Source organism: Salvelinus sp. IW2-2015, linkage group LG22 (genome assembly GCF_002910315.2).
Source record: "Salvelinus sp. IW2-2015 linkage group LG22, ASM291031v2, whole genome shotgun sequence".
Classification (NCBI taxonomy): Eukaryota; Metazoa; Chordata; class Actinopteri; order Salmoniformes; family Salmonidae; genus Salvelinus; species Salvelinus sp. IW2-2015.
In genome coordinates, this window is record NC_036862.1 from 24,319,927 (window position 1) to 24,337,741 (window position 17,815).

At 41.9% G+C, this 17,815-nt stretch overlaps 1 protein-coding gene across 1 annotated transcript in view; it reads left to right on the plus strand.

Moving 5' to 3' along the window:
- Nucleotides 1–17,815, plus strand: part of LOC111982690 (membrane-associated phosphatidylinositol transfer protein 3) — a 139,243-nt gene that overhangs the window by 19,976 nt on the left and 101,452 nt on the right. The window contains 1 exon segment of the mRNA XM_070434150.1: nucleotides 3,455–3,550. Coding sequence (XP_070290251.1) covers nucleotides 3,455–3,550 — 96 coding nt within the window.

A 17,815-nucleotide genomic window follows, 5' to 3' on the forward strand; every position in this document is an offset into this window, starting at 1 on the left:
GCCTCTGCACTGGGCTATACCTGAGCCAAAATGACACATGTTGCGTCCCAAGATGACCCAGGCGCATCCCCCACATAGAATGACCCAGGCCTGATGTCCCTAAGAGCATCCACTAACGTGGGGAGTGATGACCAAAGTTATGACTTGTAAGGCACTTGCCCACAGCCAACCTCGTCGGTAGCATCACCACCAATGACGAAATACAAGCCAAAAAACCACTTTTCCTCAATAAACGCACAACACTAGCTTTCAAAATCAGGTTGATAATACAGAGCGCCACTGAGAAAGCTTAAAAAACCCCACTTGTTATAAGAGGTCAGTAAGGAAGAACACCACCAAAGAATACCAAGGAAGAGAGGGGGGATCACAAACAAGAGACTGGAACCAAACAAAGGTTCATGGTGCGTGGGGAGACCAGATGAAGCGAAACGATCAATCAGCAAACCAACTTTATTGAACATGGACAAACAAAAAGCTCTAATCAAATTATAGGTTGAACTGATGCACTTCGTAGTTTAATTTTTTTTGCAGTTACTGTTAACCTGGATGATAGAACGCACTGTGGAGACCAGTTGATCCAGCCAGGAGGGGTCTCCAAACTGCCCGACCACAAAAATTTGAGAATCACAAGAAAAAACAACCGATAGTCAGTCATCGCTAGCTGGGGTGGATGGGACCCAATAATCCTCTCAGGAATAGGGCACACAGAGCACAAGAAACAAAAGCTTCCCACAAAACATGTAGTGAGCACCTTCAGGCAAACAAAGCTAGTCCAACAGACCGGATAAAAGGAAACGTATCCTAGAACCCAACTTGTTCCAAAACAAGCAAGGTTTCCTATGCTCCTCGTTGTACGAGATCTTCAGTTTCTTGGAAATTTCTCGCATGGAATAGCCTTCATTTCTCAGAACAAGAATAGACTGACGAGTTTCAGAAGAAAGTTATTTGTTTCTGGCCCTTTTGAGCCTATAATCGAACCCACAAATGCTGATGCTCCAGATTCTCAACTAGTCTAAAGAAGGCTGATTGCTTCTTTAATCAGGACAACAGTTTTCAGCTGTGCTAACATAATTGCAAAATGGTTTTCTAATAATTAGTTAGCCTTTTAAATGATCAACTTGGATTAGCTAACACAACGTGCCATTGGAACACAGGAGTGATGGTTGCTGATAATGGGCCTCTGTACGCCTATGTGGATATTCCATTAAAAATCATCCGTTTCCAGCTACAGTAGTCATTTACAACATAAACAATGTATACAATGTATTTCTGATCAATTTCATGTTATTTTAATGGACAAAAAATTTGCTTTTCTTTCAAAAACAAGGACATTTCTAAGTGAACCCAAACTTTTGAATGGTAGTGTACATTGGATGTGCAAATGAGGTATTGAATGTATTGAGAAATTGGATTTAAAGTTAATCACTCAGAATACATTACAGAATAGCATATAGATTTCAGGTGATTGGTTAATGCCCCTGTTTGCAATCATCAATTTGTCATTAAGACATAGTTAGTATTCACATTTTCATCATGAGAGTGTATATTGAACACTGTGTCTGTGTCCCAAATGGCACCCTATTCCCTATATTGTGCACTACATTTGACCAGGGCCATATGGTGTGTCTCCATACACTTGGCTGTAATCAAATCTAGTCCAATGAAATTAATCAGGGTGAACCCATGAATCAGTGTGTTAGTTCACATTTTCAATATTATGACAACTGTTAGGATCTGCTTAGTTTCAAGTTTTAAAGTCACGTGCACAAGTACAGTGAAATGCTTTTCTTGCAAGCTCTAAACTCAACAATGCAGTATTCAATAACAATGTCATAGTAAAAATAACATAAGGTAGAACAAAAACACACGAGACATAGAAATAAGAAATAAGAACAACACAATGAATTAAGTAATCTATATACAAGGTCAGTCAGTTCCAGTACTATATTTACAATGTGCAGGGATACTGGAGTGATCGAGGTAGATATGTATAGGGGTAAGGTGACTAGGCATCAGGATGTATGATAAACAGTGTAGCAGCAGCCTATATGATGATTGAATGTGAGTGGTTGTGTGTACAGTAGAGTCAGTATAAATGTATGTGCATATTGTGTGTGTGTTATGAAGTGGGTGTTTGTGTGTGTGTGTTGACGTGTCAGTGTGCGCGAGTGTGTAGGGTACATAGACAGTGCAAAAAGCAAACAGAAATACCAGGGTTCTGTCCTGAACGGTGCTGGCCTACCCCAGGCTGAGGTTGAGCAACGCCTTGTAACACATCTGCTGTTCATGGACTATCCTATCCTCCATTTCATGACTCTAATTGAGAACTCCAAAGGTTGAGACACCCATCCCTCAATGAGATATTAATAGTGAAAACATTTGAACTGATGGAGTCATGTAAGAAATTAAAAGCTAATTAATTCCTGTATAGCGATGAGGAGAAGCAGAGCTGTAGGAGAGAAAGAAAGAGATGAAGAGAGTTAAAACAGTGAGGGCAGAGAAAGTGGCATGGTGTAATGGAAGCCATGAACTCAGCATTTCAACATGCAGTATGGCACTCTGCAAATGCCTCTGGAAGTGGATAATGGAGGAAGGGATAGAGGGATGAAATGAGCTGAGATCAAACACAAGCAGTCTGGTGTTGTTGTGGAGTAAAGGCTCTTAGATTCTGGGACACTCGCTCTCTGTGTGTAGGGACGGGAAAGCCCACACAACTCAATTAGGTGATATTTTTCTCTCCAATTGCAGTTCTCTGGAGGTTAGAGCAAGGGAACAATTTGCTTGGTCACTTTCACTTGTTATTGATTTTGTTTAAATTCAATAGCACTTAAAGGAAGACTCGTTGGTTGTCTGAAAGTCATTTATAATCAACGTTATTGCCTTTATCTGGCATTAATTTATTAACACTGATCTTAGAGGAACAGAGCTTGAGGGATCTCTCTAAATACTCCCTCGTTCTAGTCCTGAAGAATTGGAATTTGAGGAACTCCCTGGCCAAACCCTCCTGTGTAATACTAAAGATTGATTCAATATCTCAGGTAATGGGTGTTGTTGAGGGACAGTAGTCTACCTAGATATGGAGCCTTCATCTCCAATGTTTCATGGTTCATAGATAAGATTAGCTGGCTAACCTCTGAGCTCAATTGGTTAGCTTCAGAGCCTTATATATATTTATATGTGCCTCCTTACATTTCTCAATCTAGGGCTCTGGTTTGCTTGATTTGTGCTCTGTGACACTGGAGACCAATAGAGCCTCTCTGCCCAAGGCCCTAAAAGCCAATGCAATTATTCTACTGCCTTTTATAGACAGACAATGCACTTGAAGCTGAAAGGAAAAAAATATAGATTCACATAATGAATTTGACCTTGAATACTCTGAATAATGACATGATGACATACATAGACGTTTCTCCTGAAGTAGAAATTGACGTGTTTTTCTCTTTCTACCTCTCAGCCGCTTCCCGCAAGCACAGTATCTCCCACTGGCGGATGCAGGACATTGCACAGGAGTCCGTTGACAGCTCAGATGAGGAGTTTTTCGATGCCAGAGGTTAGTTTCATATTTTCCTTTGATAACACCCAGAGAGCTTAGTTCAACTCTCTCTCTCTCTCCTGTCTTTATTCCTCTCTCATCTTCCCCTGATCTCTCTTCCTTTGTGAGCACACTGAAAAGTGCCTTATCCCATCACATGGGTCAGGCCAGGCTTATATGCCTCCCAGGCTGATATATCTTCAGGGTTCCTAACATGGACATTTCTTTTACAGGTATTTTGAACAGTGAAAGGGGAAATAATTTGAAGCCAACTGTAACGTTAGAATCACACGTCATCAGGGAATTTGCATGCGCTTTGGGATGTGGTCAGGGGAGCTATTGGGTGGGTCCATGATTGCTGTTTTGATTGGAGAGAAGTCTATCTCCAGGTTAGAAGAGAGGCTGATTGCTAATGCTAGACCCCCGGTGGGAAGATAGAGTGGATTCCATAGTAACAGGTGTGTTGTTGCTCTTAACACCAGGCTTTCACACAATAAGCTCATGGTGAAAATCATAGGTGGTCTGGGACTATTGTCCCTGTCTGGAATGTTGTCCCTGTCTGTTGCATGTTGCTTGTATGCTCTGTCCTGCCAGCTTTGTCCAACCCAATTGCATGGTCTTTCTTCACTAATTTCCCTCTCTGGATCAATACATCTCCAGGCCTTAGTTGTACCTACACTACCATTCAAAAGTTTGGGGTCACTTTGAAATGTCCTTGTTTTTTAAAGAAAAGCAAATGTTTTGTCCAATAAAATGAAATTGATCAGAAATACATTGTAGACATTGTTCATGTTGTAAAGGACTATTGTAGCTGGAAACGGATGATTTTTAATGGAATATCTACATAGGCGTACAGAGGCCCATTATCAGCAACCATCACTCCTGTGTTCCAATGGCACGTTGTGTTAGCTAATTCAAGTTGATCATTTTAAAAGGCTAATTGATCATTAGAAAACCCTTTTGCAATTATGTTTCAGCACAGCTGAAAACTATTGTCCTGATTAAAGAAGCAATCAAACTGGCCTTCTTTAGACTAGTTGAGTATCTGGAGCATCAGCATTTGTTGGTTCGATACAGGCTCAAAATGGCCAGAAACAAAAGGACTATTCTCTGTTCTGAGAAATGAAGGCTATTCCATGCGAGAAATTTCCAAGAAACTGAAGATCTCGTAAATGCTGTGTACAACTCCCTTCAAAGAACACGCAAACTGGCTCTAACCAGAACAGAAATAGGAGTGGGAGCCCCGGTGCATAACTGAGCAAGAGGACAATACATTAGAGGTGTCTAGATTGAGAAACAGACACCTCACAAGTCCTCAACTGGCATCTTCATTAAATAGTACCCGTAAAACATCAGTCTCACGTCAACAGTGAAAAGGCGACTCTGGGATGCGGTCTTCTAGGCAGAGTTGCAAAGAAAAAGCCATATCTCAGACTGGCCAATAAAAATAAAATATTAAAATGGGCAAAAGAACACAGACACTGGACAGAGGAACTCTGCCTAGAATGCCAGCATCCCAGAGTCGCCTCTTCACTGTTGACGTTGAGACTGGTGTTTTGCGGGTACTCTTTAATGAAGCTGCCAGCTACAATAGTCATTTACAACATTAACAATGTTTACACTGTATTTCTGAACAATTTGATGTTATTTTAATGGACATTTTTTTTTGCTTTTCTTTAAAAAACAAGGAGGTTTCTTAGTGACCCCAAACGTTTGAACGGTAGTGTATGTAGTACACTACTTTTGGACCAGGGCAAATAGGGCTCTGGTCAAAAGTATTGCATTATATAGGGAACAGGGTGCCATTTGGGATGCATACATGGAACCTGAGGAAGATAAATCCTCTCCTGGATGTGACCCACAACCCTCACTATACTTCATGTGGAAACGCTAGGGACAAATTTAATCAGTGCTCCTTTTGTTTTCTTGATCATTTCTAAAGCACAGAGGGTATTTCTACCAGTGAGGTCATCCTGGCAGTCTCCATCTGCTGTGTCTGTAGTCTAAGAATATCCCTGTGATTAAGCAGATAATCATCATTAGAGGTGGTAGTTAAAAGTGTGAAGGATTATAAGCACTGTGGAGACGAGAGGCTTTCCAGGGAGGGAAATCCTCATGGAGCATAACACGCACACACATGAAGCACGAGGCACCACATCAGTAGTATGGGCCGTCGCCTGCATGTTGATATAACAGCCAGGGAAATGCATCATCATGCATATCGTGTTTTTGATCAATAATTCATATGGTTATATCTGTCATTTAGGGAATAGTGGAGCATGATTTAGCAGGTTTAAGTTGGTTAGTTCTACTTCTCAGGGACCATATCTAACTCCTTGTCTTCCTCTCTCTTGCCCCAGTTCTCCCCTGCTGAGAGTGGAAGTTTTAATGAATGCCAGTGGTTGCAGAAACACATGTTGTTTCTGCTGCAACCTACATCACATGTTTGTTTTGACTGGTAACGTGATTAATGGCTTGCTTATTTATACTGACTTTTCACATGTGTGTCTGAAGGCCTATGTGTGTGCAAGGGTGTGTGTGTGTGTCTGGGGGTGTCTGTGTGGTTGTTTGTGCGAGTGTGTGTGTGGTGTCTATGTCTGGTGTTGTCTATGTCTGTGTCCTTGGTGTGTGGTGTGTTGTGTCTGTGTGGTTGTTTGGCGAGGTGTGTGGTCTAGTTTGTTTTTGTGTGTGTGTGTGTGTGTGTGTGTGTGTGTGTGTGTGTGTGTGTGTGTGTGTGTGTGTGTGTGGTGTGTGTGTGTGTGTGTGTGTGTGTGTGTGTGTGTGTGTGTTGTGTGTGTGTTGTGTGCTCTGTGTGTGTCTCTGTGTGTGTGTCTCTGTGTATGTGTCTGGGTTGTGTGTGTCCTGTGTTGTGTGTGTGTTGTTTTATCCCCTAAGCGGTGTGAATTCACCCTGTGAATTAAAACAAAATTCACGGACAAACTGTGAACAAATCTGACTGACGATAATGAATAGTGCACTGGAGTATCAGCTTGTATACATACACACAATACCTGTTTATACACACCCACACATCTCCACACATATTTGGGTTGTCATGTTTGAGACGTGCTGTGCATCCCTTATCACTGTGCTGTTGTCACAGAGCAGAGCTGGCTGAGAAATTATATTCCATCTGACTGGCAGAGTCACCAAGGTAAAGATAGCATGGCTTATAAAGTGTAACAGATTTACCCTGGCATCCCCATATCTTCTCCGCACTATTTCTCACTGCAGCATGAAATACCCATGCTTAGAGAGACGCTTAATTACTGCAAAACATGGAGAGTACAGATGGGAAGAGGGAAGGGGGTTGGCTCCATTTGGAAAAATGGCAACAGATAAAATGGACCAATAATGTATTTTGAAGCAATTTTCTCTCTCATCATTATGGGGGGTATTTTTCAGTGACACAGTATTTATTATTGTCTCCATGGGAAGTATGATAGTTTTTGAAACAAACCTCCGCTCACAGTGCATTATTGAAATGTGTTGTGTCCCTTCCCCTCTGCAAACAGAATGAGTATGATGTTTTGTAGTTGCAGAATGAACTGGCAACACTCATTTTACCTGCATGTTTCCACATCAATCTTTTCATGAGACACAGTTCTCATTCATATGTAATTAGGGGTTTCTGGCCCACCACACAACAGGGGATTTAAATGAAAAGTCCAGATGTTAGCGCCGCCGTCAGTTGAATTTGGGGAAAGTGCCCAGCCAGTTGTTCTCCGAGGCTTTTCCTTCTTGGATGTCATTATAGTCTTTTTGATTGGTCTGTGCTTTGCAGCATTGCGGCTCACCAATCGCGCCTCAATCCGGTAGTCTTGATTGATGCATAATATTGGAATAACTTGTGGCCACCCGCCTGTTGTTTTTGAAGCATTAAAGTGTGGACAGGAAAACCTTTCAAGCTTACATGAAAGCTTCCCCTATCTCAATCAATGAAAACCTCTTTACGCAGAAAACAATTTTGAAACATATTTTATGTTCATAACAGCGTTATCAGTGTAGTATATTCATGAAAATATCAAGAGGGAGAGTAATTGTTAAAAAGTCTTCTGGTGACCTGGAGAATGTAGATGTGATGTCCTGCAGAGAAAGCCTCTTGGGGATGCGATCTCAAAAAAGAAACCAGAGCAATCTAATTAAATGGTGTAAAATGTCCTGGCTACTAAAAGGGATGGGCTTGCTCTTAAAGGAGGGATGGATGGCTCTAAAAGTTATATTCTTTGGAGCATGTAATTTGGTATTGTTCAGGTACTTCTAAATGTCAGGACAACTTGTTTTCTCCTGGACATAGTACTACTTTTAGGGAGAGGGAGAGAGAGAGAATGAAGAGGGAGGGAGGGAGGGAGGGAGGGAGTGAGGAGAAGAGGGGAAGAGAGAGAGAGAGAGAGAGAGAGAGAGAGAGAGAGAGAGAAGAGAGAGAAGGAGAGAGAGAGAGAGAGAGAGAGAGAGAGAGGGAGAGAGAGAGATACACAAACAACAAGTGTGCGGTTAAAATTGGCAAAAAACACACACATTTCTCACACAGGGTCGTGGGGTGAGACAGGGATGCAGCTTAAGCCCCACCCTCTTCAACTATATATCAACGAATTGGTGCGGGACTAGAACAGTCTGGCAGCCCCGGTCTCACCCTACTGAGAATCCGAAGTCAAAATGTCTACTATTTGCTGATGATCTGGTGCTTCTGTCACAACCAAGGAGGGCCTACAGCAGCACCTAGATCTTCTGCACAGATTCTGTCAGACCTGGGCCTGACAGTAAATCTCAGTAAGACCAAAATAATGGTGTTCAAAAAGGTCCATCGCCAGGACCACAAATTCCATCTAGACACCGTTGCCCTAGAGCACACAAAAAACTATACATATCCTCGGCTAAACTCAGCACCACAGGTAGCTTCCAAGAGCTGTGAACGATCTGAGAGACAAGGCAAGAAGGGCATTCTATGCCATCAAGAAGGAACATAAATTTCAACATACCAATTAGGATCTGGCTAAAAATACTTGAATCAGTCATAGAGCCATTGCCCTTTATGGTTGTGAGGTCTGGGGTCCGCTCACCAACAAGATTTCACAAAATGGGACAAACACCAAATTGAGACTCTGCAATGCAGAATTCTGCAAAACATCCTCCGTGTACAACGTAGAACACCAAATAATGCATGCAGAGCAGAATTAGGCCGATACCCACTAATTATCAAAATCCAGAAAAGAGCCGTTAAATTCTACAACCACCTAAAAGGAAGCGATTCCCCAAACCTTCCATAACAAAAGCCATCACTACAGAGACTGAACCTGGAGAAGAGTCCCTAAGCCAAGCTGGTCCTAGGGCTCGTTCACAACACAAACACACCCCACAGAGCCCCAGGACAAACAGCACAATTAGACCCAACAAATCATGAGAAAACAAAAAGATAATTACTTGACACATTGGAAAGAATACAAAAAAACAGAGCAAACTAGAATGCTATTTGGCCCTAAACAGAGAGTACACAGTGGCAGAATACTGACCACTGTGACTGACCCAAACTTAAGGAAAGCTTTGACTATGTACAGACTCAGTGAGCATAGCCTTGCTATTGAGAAAGGCCGCCGTAGGCAGACATGGCTCTCAAGAGAAGACAGGCTATGTGCTCACTGCCACAAAATTGAGGTGGAAACTGAGCTGCACTTCCTAACCTCCTGCCCAATGTATGACCATATTAGAGGACATATTCCCTAGATTACACAGATCACAAAGAATTCGAAAACAAATCCAATTTTGATAAACTCCCATATCTACTGGGTGAAATTCCACAGTGTGCCATACAAGCAGCAAAGTTTGTGACTGTTGCCACAAAGAAAAGGGAAACCAGTGAAGAACAAACACCATTGTAAATACAACCCATATTTATGTTTATTTATTTTAACTTGTGTGCTTTAACCATTTGTACATTGTTACAACACTGTATTATATATATGACATTTGTAAATGTCTTTATTGTTTTGAAACTTCTGTATGTGTAATGTTTACTGTTAATTTTATTGTTTATTTCACTTTTGTATATTATCTACTTCACTTGCTTTGGCAATGGTTAACACATGTTTCCCATGCCAATAGCCCCTTGAATTGAATTGAGAGAAGAGAGAGAGAGAGAGAGAGAGAGAGAGAAGGAGGAGAGAGAGAGAGAGAGAGGAGAGAGAGAGAGAGAGAGAGAGAGAGAGAGAGAGAGAGAGAGAGAGAGCAGAGAGAGAGAGAGAGGAGAGAGGAGAGAGAGAGAGACGAGAGAGAGAGAGAGAGAGAGAGAGAGAGAGAGAGGAGAGAGAGAGAAGAGAGAGAGAGAAGAGAGAAATGGGGGAAGAGAACGTTTGAGAGTGAAAGAAATAGGGAGAGAGGAGTGAGTGAATACGGAACACAGTGAGAGTTTGTGTTCTTCTCTCTACTTTCGAACATGTTTCACACATCACACCGGCGTTGGGTTCTTCTCTCTACTTTAAAGTTCCACTCCAGCTTGGTTCTTCTTACTTAACATGTTCACACCTCACAGGAGTTGTGTTCTTCTCTCTACTTTAAACATGTTTCACACCTCACAGTCGTTGGGTACTTCTCTCTACTTTAAACATGATTCACCTCACAGGCGTTGTGTTCTTCTCTCTACTTTAAACATGATCCACTCACACAGTCTTTGTGTACTTCTCTCACTTTAAACATGTTTACACCTCACAGGAGTTGTGTTCTTCTCTCTACTTTAAACACGTTTCCACCTCACAGGCGTTGTTTCTCTCTCTATTTAAACATGTTTTCCACCTCACAGGATGTGTTCTTCTCTCTACTTTAAACATGTTTCACACCTCACAGGCGTTGTATTCTTCTCTCTACTAAACATGTTTCACACCTCACAGGCGTTGGGTTCTTCTCTCTACTTTAAACATGTTTCACACCTCACAGGCGTTGTGTTCTTCTCTCTACTTTAAACATGTTTCCACCTCACAGTTGTGTTCTCCGTTGTGGCTGTAGCTGCTCTCATCAGCGCTGCTCTCTGGGAAATAACTCTTTCCTGTCTTAACTCTGGCCTTTCTCGACTCTGCAGGGTGTTTGTTGGGATCTGGATGCTGAATAGTGTGTAGATTGTTGTCTGCATCTACACATGTTAATGTACAGTATTTGCATACCTATGTAATTTGTTTGAAATGCATCTACACTATTTGTGTATTGCATGTGTGTGTTGACAGAGAAAGACAGAGAAAGAAGAGAAGGAAGATAAAGTGCTGAAGAGACAGACAGTGACCAGTAGGCCTCCCAGTGTGATCGTAGTGGACAGGCCTGGCAGAACAGTGTCACAGACACTCTGAGATGCCAAGCATGTACGAGTGTGTGTGAGAGAGCGAGAGAGAGAGCAGTGTATTGGACATGGTGTGTCACTCTGTCTCTATAAGCCAGCCCAGAAGGACTACCATCTGACCATGGTACTGTGACTGCAGCAGCCCAAGCGACCGTCACAGCAGACAACCACTCTGACCATGGTACTGTGACTGCAGCGCCCAGATCGACCGTCACAGCAAGACAACCACTCTGACCCTGGTACTGTACTGCAGCCGCCCAGGGCAACCATGGCTCATGCTCATCATTAGCACATCACGCTGCTCTCTTCAACTGGCTTGATGACGGTCCAATGGGAGTCTGTTAACCTCTGATTGGTAGTTCACGCCGTGTGTCACTGATGTAGTCTCTTTCCACACCTGCTGTGGCTGGGTTTGGTTAAACTAGGGGAAATGTAGCAAAGGACAGAAATAAACTGTATGGAAAATGTCTTGTATTGACAGAATCAAATATGGAATTTTTTGTGGCCTGTTCATCTAACCCCGGGACACAGTGAGAGAGAGAGAGGAGAGGAGAGAGAGAGAGAGAGAGAGAGAGAGAAGGAGAGAGAGAGAGAGAGAGGCGAGAGAGAGAGAGAGAGAGAGAGAGAGAGAGAGAGAGAGAGAGAGGATAGAGAGAAATGGGGGAAGAGAATGTTTGAGAGTGAAATGAAGAGGGAGTGAGTGAGTAAGAGAGAGAGAGTGGGAGTGTACTGGATTATACCACCCAAGCAATCACGATGAGCTCCTGGATGATTAATGCCGTCACCCACATCATAAAGCTCCAGGCCAGTAAAACCATGAGATTGTATTAAACTGTCAGAAATATCTTCTCTGATATGCTAAAGTGATGACCCATAGGTTATGTAAAAAATGGCACCCTATTCAGTATATAGTGCACTACTTTTGACCAGGGCTCACATGGCTCACATGCTCTCCAAGGGCTCACATGGCTCTGGTCAAAAGTAGTGCACTATGTAGGGAATAGGGTGACATTTGGAACACATCTGTGAACTCACTGAAGAGGCTGCCTGGCCGGCTCTCTTCTGGAGGTGTTTGGCTGCTCCTCTGTGTTCATCTGGCTTTCATATCATTCTTTCCATTCTACCCAGTGGTAAATTCATGCAAGTGGGCTCCACCAAGGTCCTGTAGGAATATTCATGATAGCCTCTAGAAAACTGAAACAATCATACTCTGTTTGTTTAGCAAACCTATCTCAGATCTAGAGGTTTCAGACTGAATGAGGAGGCCCAATTGTGTCTGATTATAATGGTTTAAAGCCCTCAAACTCAACTCTGGACCTCATTGTTCCTCTCTAATCAGGGACTGATTTAGACCTGGGACACCAGGTTTGTGTAATGAATTATCATGTAGAACAGAAACCCAGCATGCTTCGGACCTCCTGGGGTAAGAGTTGAATACCCCTTGTCTAAAGTATGCCTTCAGTGCATCCCAAATCTCTGCCACCATTGTTTTCTAATCAGGTGGCGCCACTCCTACATGACGTCACTCCTACATGACGTCAGATGGAGACGTCATGCTATCTGACATAAAACAATGTCTCTGCCACAGTGTTCTCCGGCGAGGCTGCTCTACTGAGAGAAGATTGGTATGAGAATGGAAGATGTAGATTCCCCAATATGTTTCGCAAGAGCGATATATTTTCCAGTTGGCTTGGTATCTGCTTTGCAAGATTTACAACTATCTGAGAAGGCCTGAGTAGATATAGGACCCCTGATGAAACCAAACAAATTAAAGTTAATTTATTTATATTATTCATGATGTATGAATCAGTTTTAGTCTACGTTTATTGAGTATTCTCACTGAAGCACAGCGTTGACTAATGCTCATTCCATTCACTTTTCATATGATAATGCAGCTTTGATAGGACTTGAATTTGAATGATAACAGTGTGTTAGAGTATGTCAAATCAAGATAGTGTAAATCAACTTGTCCTATAATATACATAAATTATTATGGGACTGTCTCATTTGATATACCTTCAATAGAATGTGGATTCTCCCATGTAATGCTTTGCCTCTGCGTGGCTGTGGCTGCCACTGTTTTGACTTAACGTGCTGCCACTAGGTCTCACCTCATCACCTCATCCCTTTAATGTATCTAAAGGAATAAACAAAGGCTCAGTGCTTGGCTCTCAGCTTTATGAAGATGGATTGGTGTAATAGACTTCGCTCTGATCGATAGAGAGATGCACCTTTTCCACCCTTTGCACACCAGACAACTTACATCTTCATACACCCCCCCCCCCCCCCCCCCCCCCCCCCCCCCCCCCCCCCCCCCCCCACCCCCCCCCCCCCCCTTTACCAATGACTCTGTATATTTCACAAGCTATGAAAATCTCCCATCATTCTGAGTGAGTGCTCTCCATTCCAGGTGGATGGGTTATCTTGGCAAAGGGGAAACGCTGACTGACAGTCTCTTGACCATAGCATGGGTCAAGAGACAACAAACAATTAAACCAGTGGCATGGTGTCTGTTGGCTGTGTTTCAATTTCAAGTAAACTATCAAAATATAGAGAGTCGCACACTCCATATATAAACTCCCAGTAATTTATTGGGTATTTACCAACGTTTTGAAGAAGCCACAGTGATGCCGAAACGTTGGTAAATACTCAATAAATTACTGGGAGTTTATATATGGAGTGTGCGACTCTATATTTTGATATTTTACTTGAAATTGAAACACAGCCAACAGACACCATGCCACTGGTTTTCCATGTAATTGTTTGTTGTCTCTTGACCCATGCTATGGTCAAGAGACTGTTAGTCAGCATTTCTCCTTTGCCAAGATAACCCATCCACCTGACAGGTGTATTATATCAAGAAGCTGATTAAACAGCATCATCATTACACACATTTCTAAAAACCTGTTTTTGCCTTGTCATTATTGGGTATTGTGTGTAGATTGATGAGGATTTTAAAAAATGTAATCCATTTTAGAATAAGGCGGTAACGTAACAAAATTTGGAAAAAGTCAAGGGGTCTGAATACTTTCTGAATGCACTGTATAAGCTAGAAGTAGAAGCCTAAGTCGTTGTCCATTAGTTTACTCCAGTCAGAGGAGGGATGATAGGGTAGGGGAACATAATAAATGAACATATATTAAAAACAATATATGCTGTATGTACTGTATTTACAAAAAAGTATATGGGGGATTGGAACTGATGCAGACAATTACATTGATGGAAGCCACAATCTGTCTGCAATCTATCTACCCCCTAAAAAAACACACTAAATAAATAACCATCATCGTACGCTGTAGCTAGGCTGCAGTGGGTATTTTTGTGCTGTCCTGTTTGCAACCATGATTTTTTAAATGTAATATAAAAAAATGTAACCTTTATTTAACTAGGCAACTTTAACTTTACAATGACGGCCTACACTGGCCAAATCTGGACGATGCCGGGCCAATTGTGAGCCGCCCTATGTGTCTCCCAATCACGGCCGGTTGTGATACAGCCTGGATTCGAACCAGGGTGTCTGTAGTGACACCTCTAGCACTGAGATGTAGTGCCTTAGACCGCTGTGCTACACGGGAGCCATCGGGATGATGTTGGGATGATGTTGTTGACATAGTGATCATTGTCGTCCAGAGTTTACATCCGTTCTGACTATATACCTCCTGCTCTACACAATCAATGTCTTCCTTTTCTTCTCTCCCTAACTCTCCGTGCTGTCTGGTTGAAGGACATTCCTGCATCCCTCCCACTCTCTTATTTCTCATCTAGGGCTGTCAGTTGGAGGGTAGTCTCATCCTTCATTCATTCCTTCTCTGAATCAGATGTTGCTTTATTTTGGCTTTCCTTCTGGTCCTCTTGGTGCTGGGCTAGGGCAGTGGAGGCTTTTAGTTAGTCTGTGTTATCTGGTTCTGGCTGCTTGTATATTTGATCTGTTTGCATAGCTGAAATCTCCTTTCCTCTGCTCGGAGCACCACGCTTTCTGTTGTGTTCTTCTCTCTACTTTAAACATGTCTCACACCTCACAGGCATTGTGTTCTTCTCTCTACTTTAAACATGTCTCACACCTCACAGGCATTGTGTTCTTCTCTCTACTTTGAACATGTTTCACACCTCACAGGCGTTGGGTTCTTCTCTCTACTTTAAAGAATGTTAACCTCACGGCATTTGTGTTCTTGTCTTAATTTAACTGTTTCCAACTCACAGTCGTTGTGTTCTTGTCTCTACTTTTAAAACATGCTTTCACCTCACAGTCGTTGTGTTCTTCTCTCTACTTTAAACAGTTTCACCTAACAGTCGTTGTTTCTTTTTCTATTTTAACATGTTTCCACCACAGTTGTGTTTTCTCTCTACTTTAAACATGTTTACACCTCACAGTTGTTGTGCTCTTCTCTCTCTACTTTAAACACGTTTCCACCTCACAGTCGTGTTCTTCTCTCTAACTTTAAACGTTTCCACCTCACAGTCGTTGTGTTTTCTCTCTACTTTAAACACGTTTTCCACCTCACAGTCGTTGGTTCTTTCTCTCTACTTTAAACACGTTTCCACCTCACAGTCGTTGTGTTCTTCTCTCTACTTTAAAACACGTTTCACACCTCACAGTCGTGTGTGTTTTTAGTATCTGTTCTTTCTCATCTACTTTAAATGTTTCCAACTCACAGTCGTGGTCTTCTCTCTTTTAAACATGTTTCCACCTCACAGTTTGTGTTCTTCTCTCTACTTTAAACATGTTTCACACCTCACAGTTGTTGTGCTCTTTCTCTCTACTTTTAACACGTTCCACCTCACAGTCGTGTTTTCTCTCTACTTTAAACAGTTTACCTCCAGTCGTTGTGTTCTTCTCTCTACTTTAAACACGTTTCCACCTCACAGTCGTTGTGTTCTTCTCTCTACTTTAACACGTTTCCACCTCACAGTCGTTGTGTTCTTCTTCTACTTTAAACACGTTTCCACCTCACATCGTTGTGTTCTTCTCTCTACTTTAAATGTTTCACCTCACAGTCGTTGTGTTTTCTCTACTTTAACACGTTTCCACTCACAGTCGTTGTGTTCTTTCTCTACTTTAAACATGATTCCACCTCACAGTCGTTGTGTTCTTCTCTCTACTTTAAACATGTTTCACCTCACAGTCGTTGTGTTCTTCTCTCTATTTTAAACATGTTTCCACTCACAGTGTGTTTCTTCTCTCTACTTTAACATGTTTCACACCTCACAGTTGTTGTGCTCTTTCCTCTACTTTAAACACGTTTCCACCTCACAGTCGTGTTCTTCTCTTACTTTAAACGTTTCCACCTCACAGTCGTTGTGTTCTTCTCTCTACTTTAAACACGTTTCACCTCACAGTCGTTGTGTTTTCTCTCTACTTTAAACACGTTTCCACCTCACAGTCGTTGTGTTCTTCTCTCTACTTACGTTTCCCTCACAGTCGTTGTGTTTCTCTCTACTTTAAACACGTTTCCACTCATCGTTGTGTTGTTCTTCTCTCTACTTTAAATGTTTCCACCTCCACAGTCGTTGTGTTTTGTCTCTACTTTAAACCGTTTCCACCTACAGTCGTTGTGTTCTTCTCTCTACTTTAAACATGTTTCCACCTCACAGTCGTTGTGTTTCTTCTCTTACTTTAAACATGTTTCACACCTCACAGTTGTTGTGTCTTTTCTCTCTACTTTTACACGTTTCCACCTTCACAGTGTGTTCTTCTCTCTACTTTAAACGTTTCCACCTCACAGTCGTTGTTGTTCTCTCTCTACTATTTAAACACGTTTCCACCTCACAGTCGTTGTGTTCTTCTCTACTTTAAACACGTTTTCACTCACAGTCGTTGTGTTCTTCTCTCTACTTTAAACACGTTTCCACCTCACAGTCGTTGTGTTCTTCTCTCTACTTTAAACACGTTTCCCTCACAGTCGTTGTGTTCTTCTCTCTACTTTAAAATGTTTTCACCTCACAGTTCGTTGTGTTCTTGTCTCTACTTTAAACACGTTTCCACCTCACAGTCGTTGTGTTTCTCTCTACTTTAAACATGATTCCACCTCACACAGTCGTTGTGTTTCTTCTCTCTACTTATTAACATGTTTCAACCTTCAGTCGTTGTGTTCTTCTCTCTATTTAAACATGTTTCCACCTCCACGTTGTGTTCTTCTCTCTACTTTAAACATGTTTCACACCTCACAGTTGTGTGCTCTTCTCTCTATTTAAACACGTTTCACCTCACAGTCGTTCTTCTTCTACTTTAAACGTTTCCACCTCACAGTCGTTGTGTTCTTCTCTCTACTTTAAACACGTTTCACCTCACAGTCGTTGTGTTCTTCTCTCTACTTTAAACACGTTTCCTCACAGTCGTTGTGTTCTTTCTCTCTACTTTAAAACGTTTCCACCTCACAGTCGTTGGTTCTTCTCTCTACTTTAAACGTTTCCACCTCACAGTCGTTGTGTTCTTCTCTTCTACTTTAAATGTTCCACCTCACAGTCGTTGTGTTTCTGTCTCTACTTTAAACCGTTCCACCTCACAGTCGTTTGTTCTTCTCTCTACTTTAAACATGTTCCACCTCACAGTCGTTGTGTTCTTCTCTCTACTTTAAACATGTTTCACCTCACAATCGTTGTGTTCTTCTCTCTACTTTAAACATGTTTCCACCTCACAGTCGTTGTGTTCTTTTCTCTCTACTTTAAACATGTTCCACCTCACAGGCGTTGTTTCTTCTCTCTTACTTTAAACATGTTTCACACCTCACAGTCGTTGTGTCTTCTCTCTACTTTAAACATGTTTCACACCTCACAGCTTGTGTTCTTCTCTCTACTTTAAACATGATTCCACCTTACAGATCGTTGTGTTCTTCTCTCTACTTTAAACATGTTTCTAAACCACGGGTTGTGTTCTTCTCTCTACTTTAAACATGTTCCACCTCACAGTCGTTTGTTTTCTTCTCTCTACTTTAAACATGATTCCACCTCACAGTCGTTGTGTT